At 37.9% G+C, this 16,667-nt stretch overlaps 1 protein-coding gene and 1 long non-coding RNA gene across 6 annotated transcripts in view; one reads left to right on the top strand and one right to left on the bottom strand.

Annotated features, from left to right (window-relative positions):
* The window catches only part of LOC140646552 (uncharacterized), a 31,408-nt gene extending 29,042 nt beyond the window's left edge, over nt 1-2,366 (top strand). Inside the window, exon 4 of the long non-coding RNA XR_012040483.1 lies at nt 1,761-2,366. This is a non-coding gene — a long non-coding RNA (uncharacterized lncRNA). The remainder of the gene's footprint in view (nt 1-1,760) is intronic.
* Nucleotides 2,367-4,556: 2,190 nt separating this feature from the next.
* Nucleotides 4,557-16,667, bottom strand: part of CEP126 (centrosomal protein 126) — a 43,865-nt gene continuing 31,754 nt past the window's right edge. For 4 of the 5 annotated variants that reach the window (XM_072850650.1, XM_072850649.1, XM_072850648.1 and 1 more), the window contains 6 exons: nt 14,473-16,597; nt 10,313-10,437; nt 9,920-10,007; nt 9,174-9,380; nt 6,648-6,712; nt 4,557-4,815 (listed from right to left, as the gene is read on the bottom strand). In XM_072850650.1, coding sequence (XP_072706751.1) covers nt 4,708-4,815; nt 6,648-6,712; nt 9,174-9,380; nt 9,920-10,007; nt 10,313-10,437; nt 14,473-16,597 — 2,718 coding nt within the window. In that variant the 3' untranslated portion in view covers nt 4,557-4,707. Of the gene's footprint in view, nt 4,816-6,647; nt 6,713-9,173; nt 9,381-9,919; nt 10,008-10,312; nt 10,438-14,472; nt 16,598-16,667 lie in introns of those variants that run through there. The other variant, XM_072850651.1, reaches the window with a different exon arrangement.

Here is a 16,667-nt window from a genome sequence, read left to right on the forward strand (position 1 = left end):
TAGGCCAGGAACAGTGGCTGGAGGAAGAAGGTCTCTGGCCTCTCCCAGCCCCCCTCTTCCCTCCCATTACCTCTGCAGTTCTTGCCACCACCAAGACCTTATCAACCAGCATAGGCAAGGACCCTGCTGCCTGATGCCCCTGGCTGGCAGAAAGCTCCAGAAGAGGATGGAGAATCAGAGTCTTGTTCAGAAACCCTGGGCTGCTGTGGCAGCTCCAGCTGCAGCCCAGCCAGTCCCTGTCTCCCTGCCTGTCCCCGCCAGCACTGAGGACATCGCATAGTCCCCATGTGGCTGCAGCTTCACCCATCCCTCACGTCCACAGCACTGTCACCACTGCCTCCAGTGCCAACAGCAGGCAGGGGCCCTTCCCACCCTGAGCAGGACCCTGATCAGGAGGCCTCAGGTCCATTGCCTCCTGCCACCCTAAAACCTAGCTGCAGGTGCTGTGGGTGGTGGTTATTAGCCTGTGGTGCTCTCCTGGGTGTAGAGGTAGATAATCTTCTTCCTGCGTAGGAGATGGAGGAGAGGGTGGACCTTGGCAGGTGTGCTTTCATGTCCTGCAAACCCCTGATGGGGCATAAAGATTGCGTTAATCTCAGCCCCCTTCTTCTAACCCTGGGTTTTCCTGGCCATGTCTGCGCTCGGGAGGCTGCTTGTCAATGACACCTTCGTCTGGCTCTGCTCCACTGCCATTTGCAACCCATTTGGGACATTCTCCCTGGCTGCTACTTTGTATTAGCTGATGGGCTGAAGACAATGCTGTGTCTACACCACTATTGTAACTTTTCCTGAGCAAAGCTGGAACGGGTTTATCATTAAACACCCCAAACGGCCACAGAGGGGTTGTGGAGCTGCCATCTCATGCTGAAATCTTGCCTTCGTTTGACCCTGGAGCCTTACTGCTTGTTTGCAGACCTCTGATTTGTACAGCGTTCATCACAATCAGGTTTGCCTGGGCATTGCAGTAATACAAGTAAAATATTATGCCACAGTAATATAAGTAAAATATTATAAAAAAATTCATTTCTCTTATAAATCTGTGATGGGCCAATTTACTCAGAATGTTACGGCTCAAGGAGCAAATTAGACTAAGAGGGAAGCTGAGTGTAAAGCAGCAAATTCCTTTCCAAGAAGAGGAACATGTTTGCTTTCTGTGAAATGTGCAAGTTTAATCTTATCAATGAAAAATTAATTTTGTGCTCTGGCTCCCCTGAACAACTTCATGTGACCTGTTGGTCTTTAGCCTTTTGCTTAAAGTATACTTCATCACATGGGAAAGGATATGTACTGAGGACACATGGTTATTTTTTGGGACCATTTGCATGTTATTCTCTGTAAAAGCACTGAGGTGCAGGTGCACCTGAAACCACCCCTATGGGTGTTGAATCAAGTTGAAATTCAGGCACATAGGTGCACATTTAAAGAAGGTTTGTGTTCTGGTTTTTTTTTTTTTTTTTTTTTTTTTTTTAATTTAGGCTTGTATTGGAAAACCATAGCTTTAACCTGGTTTTCATAGTTTCTTTTTATACTAAAATTTTATTGTAGAAAGAATATGGACTAATTTCTTTAAAAAAACAGCAAAAATGGCAGGCAGAGTGAAGAGTTGTTGAAAGAAGTCTCAGGCACCCAAATTTTAATATGTCCACGTCTAAACCAAGCTTGTTGATTTTAACATAGTTACTTTTCTTCATACTTGAAAAATAAAATTAGGCCTTAAAATTAAGCTTTTCTTTTTTTTTTAATTTCTGTGTGATGACCAGAAAAGCCTGGAAACATCAATCTGAAGAATAACCATCAGCTAATGAGAACAAAAGAACTTGTTGGCTCTTCACAAGTGCTCAGAATCCAGCAGCTGCCTCTGGGTCCACTCCTGTAGTGCACATTCCTGATGTCCGAGTGTCACGCTATTTAGACACATAAACAAAAACTATACTTTAGTATTGTCAAAAGAGCCAAAGTGATCTAGGAAACAATGTTATTATCTTTGAGTTGAAGCCTGTAACCCTAAATCAAATAACTAATTTGAAAATATTTTCCTAGAAACGTAAATACAGGCAACCTGTTTTTGAAAAAAAATCTCTACGTGTAATCAAGAGAGGAAGCTGACTCATGGGCTTTGCTTTTGCCACCTAAACCTATTAACAGGAGAAGAAGCCTGGTTAAGCTGGTGCTCTGGCTTGCTGACTAGCAGGGTTGGTTTTGATCCATGGCCTCTGGTATTTGGATTATTTGCTTTCCTCTCTCTGTGGGGAAACTTTCCCTCGCTATTTAAATATTAAATCCTCGCCATACTGGAATGTCGCAGTGTACTGCATACAAACAGAGATGTAAGGGCTCAGTATTTTCCATGCAAACCAATTTTGAGTTCCAACTCAGGAGGCCTTTGTTCGCTTGCTCTGAGGATACACGCATGTCTTTTGCTGGGAATTTTACATGTATTTGAGCACCAAAGACCCAGTAAGTCCTGATACACATCAGAATCCTTTAAGCGTGTGGACTGCAGCTATACCTTCCCCCTTCTGGCAGCACTGTCAGGACAGACAGCAATCATAAGACATCAAGTTTCTACAGTTTTGATGTTTAAATACAGTTTATCTTAAAAGGCTCCAGACTGAAGTCAGCCCCTTTGAGCCTATCAGATTATTCCTCCGAAGATGCTGCAATGCCAAGCTAGAGGAGATGTTTCAAAACATTGCTTTGAAAAAATTAAGCTTTCCCTAAATCTCCTTTGTAAAATTTCCGTTGCTGACTATTTGCTACATATGTAGCTCGCCTTAATCTTGGCTGACATCACGCACCAGCAGGTAGCTCTAATCCCCTGATAAATTGTCCGTTGTTACGATGGGCACATGTTTTCCTCTTCTCTCCCTTTTACAGGCTGGTTCCCTCCTAAGCAATGACAGCACTTATTAAAGATAATGGCATGATGATCATGGTATGATGGGGAATAAAATTTTAAAAATACTTTTGACAAATAATATTTTGATTGCTTCTTTTGGGAAGATGCATTCTATTCAGAGAAATGCCAGTGTCCCTCTGGGTGCATGTTCCCATGGTTGCACTGGTACAGCACTGAGCCCACTCCTGAAACAACTCTTCTAAGCTCCCATACACTTTAACAAAGACTAGCAATAACACTGTGTGGATTCAGGCACAGCTCTGGTGGAAATACGGTAGTGCTTAAGTCCCCAGACTAACCCCACAATTCTTACTGTATAGCTACAAACAGAAAATCAGGCATCTGATATGGAGTTAAAAATCTAGAGGTTTAATAAATTGCTTTTATTGCTTCTTGCAGCTATTTACCAGCTTAGATTCGTTGACTGATTCTGTGCTTGTTTCAATGTTTATCTACTTTGTACAGAAACAGCAGAGGAAGAGCAAAAGAGGAAGTTAAAAAGTTCCCACTCCTTAGCAATTAACTAACTTCACAGATTTAGGTATCATGCTAATTAACTAACAAAAGGCCTTTAATCTAGAACTGACATAACAATGCACACAGGTTTATCACCAAACATGTCAAATCTGTTGACATGTTAATTGTCATGCTACAGATGAATTTAAAGTCGAGGGATCAATGTATAATCTGCCAATCCAAGAATGCCAAAACCAATCTGTCTCTCCAAAATAAACACTTGCAAAGACACCTGCAAGTGCATCTAGCTCGGCAGAAAGACACTTAGACGTGTTCTTAGACTATATATGTCCTTATGCACAATATATTAATATTTGGCTCCATGTAGGTATCTTAAACAAAGGAATGGAGTCCTCATCTCCAGGCCTGTTGTCCCCACTTCGCTTCCTTTTATGCAGAGATTGTGTAATATGGATTACAAAGGTAAAGCCAATCAGGAAAACCAAAACCCAGCTTTTGCCAATGAGCTAGCTGGGTGCTTATGGTTTTGTGTTTCTAGAATAATTGTTTTAGCCTAAAGCTGACAGTGATGTAGAGAGGTTTCCCTACGTGCTTCAGTGGAAGTGCATCTACATACCATTAGTTGTACGCTTCCTTCCCAAGCACCTATCTTTCTAATTTCCTGACAGTTTCAGCCTGGGGTTCTTTACATGGCGAGCCGAGGAAGAATTGCTCTTTACGTGCAAGTGTTGATAAATGTTGTTGGGAAAATCTGGAGAACAGGAATCTCCAACAAATTGAACAAGACCTGCAGGAGCTATGCTAGGAGAAGTATGATGTTGGAGCACAGTCAGTTTTAGAGACATCAGATGTAGCTACTGAAGAAGGGCAACACATAGTCTGCAGTAATTTGTAATACAGCCACCACTATAAAGATAAAAGGTGAAACTCCATGTATCATTTACTGATAATCAAATCACTTTTAAAATATATCTTTTACAATTGTAATAGAATCTATTAGCAAATCTTAAAAAACTCAAGAAGTTAGGAAAATAGTTTACACATAATCTAAGTAGCAAACTATTTGTTTTCCTTTCACTTTAATTATGGGTAAAGGAAATCTACAAAACCAATACAAACACTAAAAATGTGAAGTATTTTCATTCTTTTAATGTTACAATACAGTGCACAATGAAATAGACTTAATTATCCTAAAAATGCTTACCAATAATTGACATTCATTATTTGAGCTACTGCTTTCATCTTTATTTCGTTGCTAATTTTATAGTGTCAAATAGTATACACATTACATATAAAGTACATAAAGCTGCAATATCCTGGAGCAGGTAACATCAGTATCTCCTGTGCAATTGCAATCGATTGCTAGCTGAGGCATTCTGGTACTGCTGTGAGGCTACTGGAGTGTTCACCAAAGGGGAGGATATACATTGCTGAATACTCTATAATAAAATGGAGAATAATGAGACATACATGTATATAAACAGAAATGTGGTTATGTATAATATAACATTCAAGAAACATCATCTGATGACATCATGTGATCTATTTTCCATTATATAAACAACTGTGCACCTTCATCTGGATTTAGAGGTTGGTATTACAGGGTACAATGTCATTCACATGAATTACTGAGTGAATATCCATACTTTATTTGGATGCTCTGAAACTAGGAGAGCTGAAGCAGGTTGTTCTCTTGGTGAAGTAAAAATTTAAAATCCCATCACTTCTCATAGCAGAAGATTTGATGAAATCTCAGTCATCTATACTTTTTCTGCAGCTGGGAACTTGTATGACAGTTGTGAATTCAAGAAGAATTCCAAGCCAGTGCCTGAGATCTGAATGTGTATCTACAGCTGGACACCTGTTTAAATGCTTAAGCATATACTCGTAGAGAAAGAAGGGTCTTAAATGTCCATCAGAGAACTTACAGTTCCAGAGACTGTGCAGCCTGAGTAATGCCTGAGTAATGTCTAGTGTTTATATCTTATTCATGAAACAAAAAATCCTGTAGATGAAGAATTAGTGGGAGAAAGCTTTGTCACAGACCAGCCAGCCAAGAAGTCTGACTACTGAAAGCCAGGAAAATGCATTGGTGGGGGGGAACAGCTTTTTTTTTTATTTAAGTAGGACAGGCTATGAAGAAAGCCCCAGAGAACATACAAGCTCAAAAGTACTTTACTAAAAACACAGTTAGGTCCAATAAAGGTAGCTATGCTACACTAATTGCTGAAAAATACAAAATTTACACGTTGTTTAGCCATAAAGAATTAAATTTGTAAGACAGGAGGCAGAAGAGGGGAAGCTGAGGTTCCAAGTTACACCTACTACTAGGATTCACAAGAAGAGAGGTAGTGAGGTGCTCTGTGTTCTTTTCACAGTCCCACTTCAAAACCAGGCAGTCATTTTCAATTTAGGAGCCTGGATACTTTCTGGGGTTTTTCAGTCTCAATCTCAGTAAGTGGCAAAAGTCTTCTGAATAAAGAGTATTTTCTCTAACATTTTTGGTAACAGTTTATCCAGTAAAGTATATAAAGTATGTGAAAGTATATAAAGTATGTGACGTATACAGTCATCTGTCTATATTTTTTACTCAGTACAAATATATAGTAAAGGAGGAGACTGATAGTACAGAATTATAAATATTAATTCCTGCATTATAAACTGAACATTTGAAATGTAAGTTTTGTACTTTGGACACTCATCTGCCTATTCAGTTCTTTATATTCCAGGTATCATGATTATTTTGTTTCAAACTGACAAGATCTAGAATATATGAAACAAAATGCAAACACTTCTTGAAGAAAGGTTATACATATCACTTACAGAACATGGCATATCTGCAGGTCAAAGTAAGAATTCATTGTACTACCGATTATTTTACGCACTACCATGCATCATTCCACCTTTCCTCTCTACGTTATTAAGAAATACATATTAGTTATGAGCTATATACAGTTCAAATGGACCCTGCTATAAATTACTATTCCTTAAAGGTTCTTGGAACTTCCTTGACTTCACAAGTGTCTTCAGATTCCAAAAGGAAAATTACGCCAGAGGATGAGGCAGCCTGGTATAAATAGTTAACGCCTGTTTACAGTACTATAAAGTTCCTATGTGTGGCTTTTTTTACATAAATAGAAACCTGAAAATCTGGCAAGCCAGTTGAACAGATTGATGCCAACATTTTCAATTATTATATTTTTACTGTAAAATAAGCCATAAAGTAAGTTTGTAGGAATTAAAGCTGAACATATTTAAATTAAATACTTACTAAAGGGGTGATTATCTGCAAAACGTTTGAAGCAGATGGGTTTCTGGTAATGGCTTCTTGAACATCTAAAAATAGCATAAAGGTATATCATAAATATTCAGTAAACCAAATACTACAATAGAAATATGATTCACAGTCAAATATTCAACACAAAACTTCCCAAAGATTGTGGAAATGTAGTTTAATAGCACTGTTCTTTTTTCCCCTACTGACAGCTGCTGAAGTATATGCTGTATCTGTATTTTTAAAATTTGCAGCTAGATATTATTATCTGAACAAAAAATGTAGTGTCAATAAAGAAATCTAAAGCTAGAGAAAAGAATGCCAGCTACTCTAAGCTGGCAACAAAAATTCCAGGCTTAGATTGGTTAGTGACTAACTGTTATTCATTAAAAAGACCGCTATAAAGGTACACAGTTTTAGTCACTTAATTTGGTAACGTGAAAACAAAGCCAAAAAAGGGGTTCAAAAAGGTCACGGTTTAAAAAAGCAATGTACTTACATGACATGTAAGTACTTACAACACTTTACTTACTTACTTACAGGTACCTACTTACATGTACTTACATGTCCTGTCAGTCTACCTGTAAAATTTCACAGCTTCTTATTACCAATTTTAATCCCCAAATAATTAGGCAAGCTAATTAAATTTCTAAGGTGCATATATATATATATATGTATTACATTAATTTTCACAGTTAGTTCATCTGCAATCAGTTAACTCCTATGATTCTTTCATTGTTTCTTTCATATTCCTTACGTACTTTTCTTATAGTTTCCATAGTTTTCCTTTCCACACTTAGCAAACTTCAGCTTTCTTGCTCCCAGTTCCTTTGCTGCATTTACCTTTGCCTCTATTTCTTTGTTATTTCTCTGTTATTTATACAGCAATTTATTTTCTATTTTCTCGTATTTCTCTTTTCATATCTACTTTCTTAACCCAAGCACATCATACTAAAACTCCTCTCTGACAAAAGATGCAATTCTTCACTTCTATTTGCCTGGCAGCAATAACCATAAGGTACGATATAATGAAAAATTCTGAACCACTGTTTGATGGGAGCAGGAACTGTAAGCTACAGCTGCAGAAAGTTTCTAAGTGGTTGCAAAGATCTTTTATCCTGCTGTTGCAGTTTACAGGAGACCGAAGCCTTTTTCCTCAAAGTCAAGCAATCCACCATCTGATGTAGAAACGCATGGATAGTGTGCAGAAGCTTAATAAGCGCTGGTTTAGTTTGATTCCAGTCAATAGGGAGGTAAATGTGGGTAACCTGACCATGAAATGGTGCAGTCCACAAGGAAAAGAAGTAGAATAGTAAAATAAAATCAAGGGACTTCAAGAAAGCAGACTCTTATAAACTCAAATAATTGGCATGTAAAATTTTATATGAAAAAAAGTCCAAGGAAAACATAAAATTCAGGAGTGTTGGCAGTTCCATAAACAGCAAAAAATGGCAAGCAGAAGTTATTCCAATGATATGGAAAGCCAAGCAGTCCAGTGGAGAGACCACATGGACTAAGACTCAAAGTCCCCATTAGTTTCAAATACTAACGGGGTGGAGCACACAAAATGCAGAAACTTTGTCAAACTAATGAGAATTTTTATGAAAGACCTGTATGATCATGTAGGTCAAAGCAAATACTAACCATTACATACAGTAGCAAGAGACTCAAAAAGTAAGTTTGTTCTACGAATATGTTAGTTATAACAGGATGATGAATGAAAGTGTTGGCTAACCAATCACTGGAGAGAAAAAATTATCAAGAGCAAGTACAGACTTTTTCCCCACATTCTTCAATAAAATGTCAACTGCGATGGGGTAGCTCATATAAAAAGCACCAGTACAAAGCAGGTAAGAAATCAGCCTGGCATAGAGAAAGAATAGGTTAGAGAATGCTCAGGTAAGTTTGAGATTTTTAAAATAGTTGTGCAAGTGATATTCACATAAACATTCCGATTTGGCTGCAGCAATCTCAGAACTGTATTTGTGATCTTTAAGAATTCATGGAGAAGAGGAACATCCTAAAAGACTAGAATAAAGGAAATGAAAAGCCATTCATTACAAAGGGTTGTATTTGCAAAAATATAGGATGTATAATATAAAAGGTAATTCTTTGCAAAAATAATTGCAAAAAAATTAAGATGGATAAACATTGGAACAGATGCCTAAGTGAGGCTGATACATCTGTATCTGTACACTTTAAAGAACAGTTTTGACAAACATCTGTTAGAAACAACAGCTACAGTTGGGCTAAGACAGTTTCTGAAGGTGTCCTGCAGTCATATTTTGAATGATTTTTTTGACCAAAGTCACCATTATTTCAAATTAATTTCATTGACTCTAAGAAAGGTTTCACTATTTTTATCTCCTGTTTGCTACACTTAGTAAAGAATAATAAGAAGAAAATCAGAAGAAACATATTTCTATCAAAGGATTCATGTTTTTAATCCAAATTAATCCATGACAACAAAATATAAAGTTACTTAATCACTTGATGTAGAATCCTATTTATTATCAAACTTACTTTGTAGCCTTCGATTGAGATGATTAAGAGACTGGAAAATCTCTTCTTCTATTGAAAGTGCACTCCTGCCTATACACAGAGCCCTGTTAAGCAGCAAGGGCTGTCTGGCCGGTTGTAAACTTTCCATAGCTGTCAGGATTTCATCTTCTCCAACTGGTGTACTTGCTAGTTCTTCTGCCATAAGAAACTGAACAGTGCTTTCTGAAACTGAAGAGATTACAGGGGTAACTTCAAATGAGAAGTGCTCATGACATTTAAATATACTGCTTGCTTTCATGACTGTAGGTCTGTGAAACACACAAAATTCACATTAAAAGATCAAAAAGGTGGCAAAGTCAAGAAGCATGATACGTTAGAAAATAACATAATTAAGATCACTAATGCATCTTACAATTGGCACCAGAGCAAGTTCTACCGACTTTGGAAATATATAACGATAGCAAGCAATACCTGTCCATATCATACAGTTACGTATGATACATACAGCTATCATACAGTTAAATACAAACAGGAATGGAATGAAACTTGACTATATGTTGTAATGCATTTATAAACCCATCAATATCATGACACGTGATGCTATATCTTACATTTCGTGAGGAAAAATTAGGTCTACACAACGAACTACCCTTTCTTACTTAGAATCACTGATGCCAAAAGACTCAAGTAATGTTACACAGTGGATGTATTAATTGGGTCACTACTTTATGTATAACAAAGAATTGAAGTGAGATGTGTTACTGTACCTTCATCAGACTTATAGGTGTTATTCATATTTTGGACTGGATGAAATGCAGATTGAACAGGACTCAGCTGGACAGTATATAACGAATTCTATCAAAAATATTATAAGAATATTTTAAGTGTAATTTAAGGTAACTGTACTACTTTCTGAACATTTATTATTTATTATTTATTATTTCATATTACTAAATGTTTTCAAGTGCAAAAAGATTAGTGTATAGTAATACAGTGATGTATTCTAGTTGGTTTTATTCTTTTCATTAGCAGTGACAGCAAGGTGACTAAGCACAGTGATTCAAAATTGTGTGACACTGAACAAATCTTTGATATTCCTGAAACTCTTTCAATGTTGAGGATAAATAAGCTTTTTATTTTTTATAGTATTTAATATTTACCTGTGCATGATGAGTAGGCTTCCATCTTTTAGAGGCTACACTTTGTCTTCTGTGTTCTGAAAAAACTCTGTGTTTATCTTCATGGTTGTCAAAAACCTGCTTTTGTCTTGTCACAGGAACAACACCTTAAATGACATGCATACAAAGATAAACCAAAAATGTGTAAAAACATGATAAAGACAGTAGTAGCAAAACTAGTAATGGTGAGTAAATATCTCTGTCCAAATTTAGATGTTTACCTTGTGTATGTTTACATCTGATCTTGCTGAATGTATTTTCTTATAGTGAAGAGACAGAAAGAGAAGCAGGCACTTCTAAGGCATATTTAATTTAATGTTAGCATAGGACTATAAGATACAGATGTGGATTGTATGTGGACGTTTATAAGCAAGTATGTGGACGTTTATAAGCAGGTTAAGTGAAGCCCCACTTTGAATCTCAGATAATAAAGATGGTCTGTACAAAGATACAAGGTGGTCTTACCAAGTAAGAGGGAGAATGAACAGACAGTGAACTATGATATAACAAATATCGAATAATGTGCCAAAAAGTAATGTTTTAGAAAATAAGTTGCATTCAGAGAATAATCCTAAAGTCTAATTGTCCAACACAGTAAATACCTGTTGCCAAGATGCTGTATCTTATATCTTAATTGATTCAACATTTGTTAAGATTACATAGCACTGTGCAGAAAACATGTAATACTTCACACAGTTTATTTGATTCACAGAATCACAGAATGGTAAAGGTGGGAAGGGTCCTCTGGAGGTCATCTGGTCCAACCCCCCTGCTCAAGCAGGGCCACCTAGAGCTGCTTGCCCAGGACCATGTCCAGACAGCTTTTGAATATCTCCACGGATGGAGACTCCACAAAGTCTCTGGGTAACTTGTGCCAGTGCTCGGTCACTCTCACAGTAAAAAAAAAGTGTTTCCTGATGTTCAGAGGGAACCTCCTCTGTTTCAGTTTGTGCCCACTGCCTCTGGTCCTGCCACGGGGCACCTCTGAAAAGAGCCTGGCTCTGTCCTCTTTGCACCTTCCTTTCAGGTATTTGTATACATTGATAAGATCCCCCATGAGCCTCCTCTTCTGCAGGATGACCAGTCCCAGCTCTCCCAGCCTCTCCTCCTAGGAGAGATGCTCCACTCCCTTCATCATCTGTGTGGCCCTTCATTGGACTGCCTCCAGTCTGTCCATGTTTCTCTTGCCCTGAGTCCTCCAGGTGTGGCCTCACAGGTGTGATTCAAATGCAAAGTCATGGTTGAAAACCTTAGTTCTACAGCTTGAGATTTTGTAGTTAATCTTACTAATTTATACATCTGCATACTAATTTTAATCACAGTACTGCTGTATAGTATTTTCCCTCAGCTAGAGAGGCCTAACCTAGACACTGTACCTCAAAGTTATCTCCGTTTTGTCTGGTGTAATAATACATTTTCAAAATTAAAGCATCAAGTTTCAAAATTAAAATTAAGTTCTTAATTAAACTTTCATGCATACAAACTGGAGATGCAAATCAGCATTTTCATGTGCAACTCAGGAATCTACATATCCAAGGAGATGTTATATTCTCATTTGTAAACGCAGTTACTTGATTTATACTTGGGAAGATAAATTACCTACTTATCTACATAATAAATATTTACATGTGCAGTTTAATGTACAATTCATGATTAGATCAAGAGGTCTTTTAGTGATTGTAACAGAATTTTTTTCTTTAGTTGTTATTACAGTGATATTTAACAAAGCAGAATTCTTACCATTTGCAGAAAAAGAAAACAGTTCATTGCTCCTAGAAGCAGATTTGAAACTAGTCATCTGGCTGCTGCCATCAATAGTAACATGGGACACATTAGCTTTAAAGGGTTGCCATTTAGTTATATGTGAATTATTGTAATGTGACACATGGTGCTGAATAGCACCTGAAAAGAAAAGGAAATGTGATCATGTTATATTGAATATGGGGGAAAATTTAAAAAGAAGCAAAGAAGAAACCCCTTGTATTAGTAATCACATAATGTTTTTCTGAAAAATAAAATCTGAAGTTGCTCTATTGATATGGATCAACACTTAATTTAATTAGTTTGCAAGACATGCTAGATCTATGCCTAGGAAAATACTCCTCTGAGAAATGTAAGACAAAAAGATAATAAGCAGTATATCTTTAAGGGCATGAGATACTGAGCAGTCTATGCCTGTTTAACTATAAGCATGTGAATTAGTCCCGTATTTGTCACAGGCTAAATGTTACACACATTTTTAAAGCATTTTACTGACTGAACACCAAAGGACTTAAAATAATTCTAATATCCAGCTACAGTATAATATGTGTCAGCCAGAAGATATACCACTTGAAGCCTGGAAGCCCAATTACAGGAAGATCCTAATGAACAACGATTTTATTTATTCATCTTGTTCCCACTTATTCTTTCTGTACATTTGGCCAACCGTTGCAACAGATCACATTTTCTGCAGTGTCCTCACAGACCTCACTGAACTCTGTAATAGGGCCCCAGCAGATCTTTTACTCAAGAACAATGCAGTATTCAGTCCCTCGTAGCAAGCACTTCAGGACAAAGACTATGGCGATCTATGTGCATTTGCAGGCAATAGAACAAATAATAGTAAGTCATTAAGCGCTATCTAGAGTATTTAAAATAAAGAAGACTTTCAAAACACAAAATCTAAGCAGATACTGAGAGAGGGCCACCCACCCAAATTTTAAAGAGAGGTTACTCAGCTCTTCCTCTAAAAGAGCTGGAGCTATGTGACACTGGGGACGTAGCATTTAAAGTTGCAGTGAAGACAGTATTAGCAGGGCACAGCTTTGACCCAGTACATTCCCCGATTCGTTGATCCGATGTGCAAATAAGGACATCAAGAGGCAAGTATCTCTGCTGGAGGTGAGGCCTGGCAATGCAAGACTTCATTCATTTCCAATGTAAAATCAAACAGGTTAACTTAAGTCACACATATCTTAAGCTCATCTGTTTGACTTTGAACTGGAATGGACAAGCAGGTAACATTCTCATTTCCCACCCCTGCTTTAGGCCAAGAACATTCACCTACCTCTGCTCTTACACAACAGTGCTCTTCTGAATCACTCCATAGTTAAAACTATGTATTACTGCAGATAAACCTAGAAAATTAGGGTTTTTACCTGATGGGAATTACGCATTTTGCTAGGAAGTAGCTTTGATTGGCATGGCCAATCCTCGGGGTGATGCCAGCCCGGTACGCGGCTGGGAGAGCTGCTGGCGCCGGAGGCAGGGTCGGCAGCGTCAGGAGCTCTGCCCCCAGCTGCAGCCCTCAACGGGAACGCACCCGGCGGGCAGCATGCAAATCACAGGCACAAGGGTGCCGTCAGTGCCCGAGGCTCGGCATATAGCTAGGCTGCAGAGGAGAAACAAGGCGAATCAAGACCAAGAAAGATATTTTGAAATGTAAAACCCAGGAGAGAAAAGTTTATTCTCCCGGCATTTCTTATGCATCTTTCCTCTATCTTATCAATCAATCTCTGCATCATATTGTTCCCAAGGTTAATTTTTAATAAAATGCAGGATTGGTGCTAAAATTTCCTAAAATTCTTTATAAATCAGACATACTTTGCAGCACAGCAAAATTTGTCTGGTAGAAGCTCTTTATTTTTATTTTTAACTTACATTTAATGTTTTTGAGCATTAATTGTATTACTGGGACTAAAACGTCATAATTTTTGGCATTTACAGTGTCAGCATTTTAAAAACATGGTAGATCTACATTTCTTTCACTCTCAGGTGGCAGTGACTGTTGGACAACAAGCTATGACTCCCAGTTACCTTGTAAAACTTGCTCATAAAACTTAGTCACTTCCTCCTATGTCATTATTTAGACCACCTGTCACATCTGCTCATTAGTCAGGAATATAATCTCAGGGAAAATACTTCCTTTTCATTTAATATTGTAGAGAGCTATTAAAAATGGGGATCGACATTTGAGGGGCGTCTGGGCACCACTAGAATGGAAATGACAATGACAAATGGTGAAAACTTGTTAAAACCGGCTGTATTGTGGGAATGGATGAAAGGCTGGATGTTTTAACTGAAAACAAAGTTGTGATGTAATTGAAAAAGACTTTTGTCTGAACATCCCCCCACCCCAAACCCAGAAACATGACTCTTACCAGTAGCAGGGTCTTCTGGAGCTGGGGCAGTATGTGCTCCTTGCCAGGAGGTACTTGTTTTCCCAGCTGCTGGGACATGATGGAGATGTAATCCATTTTCTGCGTTAGCAGGTCTTCTTTCAGTGCAGGTTACTGAACGATCTTGACAGGCACTTGTCTGAACACTATTTACAGAACAAGTATTTTTTGCCCAAGGTTCGTATTTGGCCGTGCTGCAGCCAGGTGTAGATATCGCAGTGGCCAAGTCCGAACGACAAGTCATACTCTCACTGTTCTCTGTACCGTTGCTATTTAAAACCTGATCTGCTAAGAAAACATGCCTTTCATTTAAATCATTCCTGCTTGTAGCTTGAAGACTCGAAGGCAGCAGCGTCTGCCACCCAGGGCTGGCTGCGTTTTTGCCCCTTCTGCTTCCCGGCAGAGGTGCGGATGGTGGGTGAGGTGCTAGCAATTTCCCTGGAGCTTTTAGAGCTTTGTTGGCTTCAGCGGCTGACTGCGGTCGGATTATAGTGCCTGTTCTCTTCTTGGGCATAAAACTTGGCTGGGTTCTTACAGATCTTGGTCTTCTAGTTAGTTTTGCCTTATTTTTGAGTTGATTAACTTCATTAATTTTAGAATTATTACTACATACTGGGGGTTTACTTTCTTCATCTTTTGATACCATCCAAGCTTTTTTAGCAGAAAAGGATCCAGTAGACATAAACATATTCAGAGACATGCATTCTTTATTTGATTCTTCAGTATTAACATTTGCTTTTGATATATGAGAGTTTTCCTGATGATTTTTTATGAACTGGGGGTTTGAAGGTTGAGCAACAATCCTTAAATTAGTCTTAGGAGCATTATTTGTAGTTTGAACATATTGCAGCTGTTCAGAAGATATTTCACTGCTGGTTTTTTCATAGCATTTTTCATTATTTTCTACTATTATCCGGTTAATTTGATCACACCATCTTAGCTTTCTATTGTATTTTTCATTTTCTGCACATTTCTTTTTTATTTTTGTCAGTTCTAAACTGTCTCTGATAGAAGACACAGGTCGAGTTCCAAAACCAATCCCGTGGTTCATAACCACAGCTTTGAAATGACTGGGTTCATACTTAGATTCCTTCTTTAAGATACTTGTGAATAATCTTGCTCTTTTTCTTTCAAGAATATTGTTTTTCAGGGTTTTGTGCTGTTCAGGAGTGCCAGAAGTCAACTCCATATCAGACGCCAGTGACATAGATTCTACCGTATTTCCCTTTTTTTCCTCTTTGTTATTCTGTTGCTTAACATCGCACAGAACTGAAGCATTTGGTATGTCCTGAAATAAAGATGATCCTGGATTAATGTCATCAATACATTTAATATTTTCTTCTTTTGTTTCAGTCATTTTTCCTGAGGTATTTTTTAAAAACTCCATACTGATGTTTTTGTCCTTTGGTAGTGTATCAGCTGTGCTGGGAACGCCAGTGGAACATTCCTGATTAGGAAATAAGATTATAGATGTTGCAATAGGTTGACTGGAGGTTTGCATAGATATAGCTCTTTTTTGTGGGGTCAATTTAGAACTCTGATCTTGCATCAGATCCTGAACTCTTTCTCCTGGAATTGAGTCAGGGCTGGCCCGGGCTTTGCTAGGATTGAAAACAGGATGACCAGTGGCTAATGTGCTAGCCGTTCCAGAAGATGGCTTGCTTCTTTCTTCTTTTATAATTTGCAGAAAACTGAATGCATTATTTAGACACTGCATACCAGAGGTGGAGAACTCTGCAGGTTTTTTTTCAGATCTGTGAGAAACAGATGATTCCTCTTTTGAATTGTTTACATGTTCAGCAGGAGTTAGAACATTATGTTTAGCTAAAAGATCATGAATAGGTAAGTTATGGTTGTTTTGGGAATCTACATTTCTCAGACAATTATTTAGATGCATATTTTTAGAAGAAGTACTTTGAGCTGTATAAAGCAAACCATTATTCCTAGTCTGTGATTTTTCTGGATTGTACAGGGCACAGTCACAATGTGTAGTCAAAGATGATTCACTTGGTGTTGTGTAATTTCCATTTTGTTCTCCAGCCTCAAGACTGTCAAGGCTTGACAAGCTTTCTGAATCATCTGTTTCTTTGACTTCTGGATTAAAATTCTGAAATACAGGCATAAAACCAGACTGTTAGGTTTATCAGAAATGGTTTTTTGCTGATAGTAATTTTTCC

This window comes from Ciconia boyciana, chromosome 1 (genome assembly GCF_034638445.1).
Source record: "Ciconia boyciana chromosome 1, ASM3463844v1, whole genome shotgun sequence".
NCBI lineage: Eukaryota > Metazoa > Chordata > Aves > Ciconiiformes > Ciconiidae > Ciconia > Ciconia boyciana.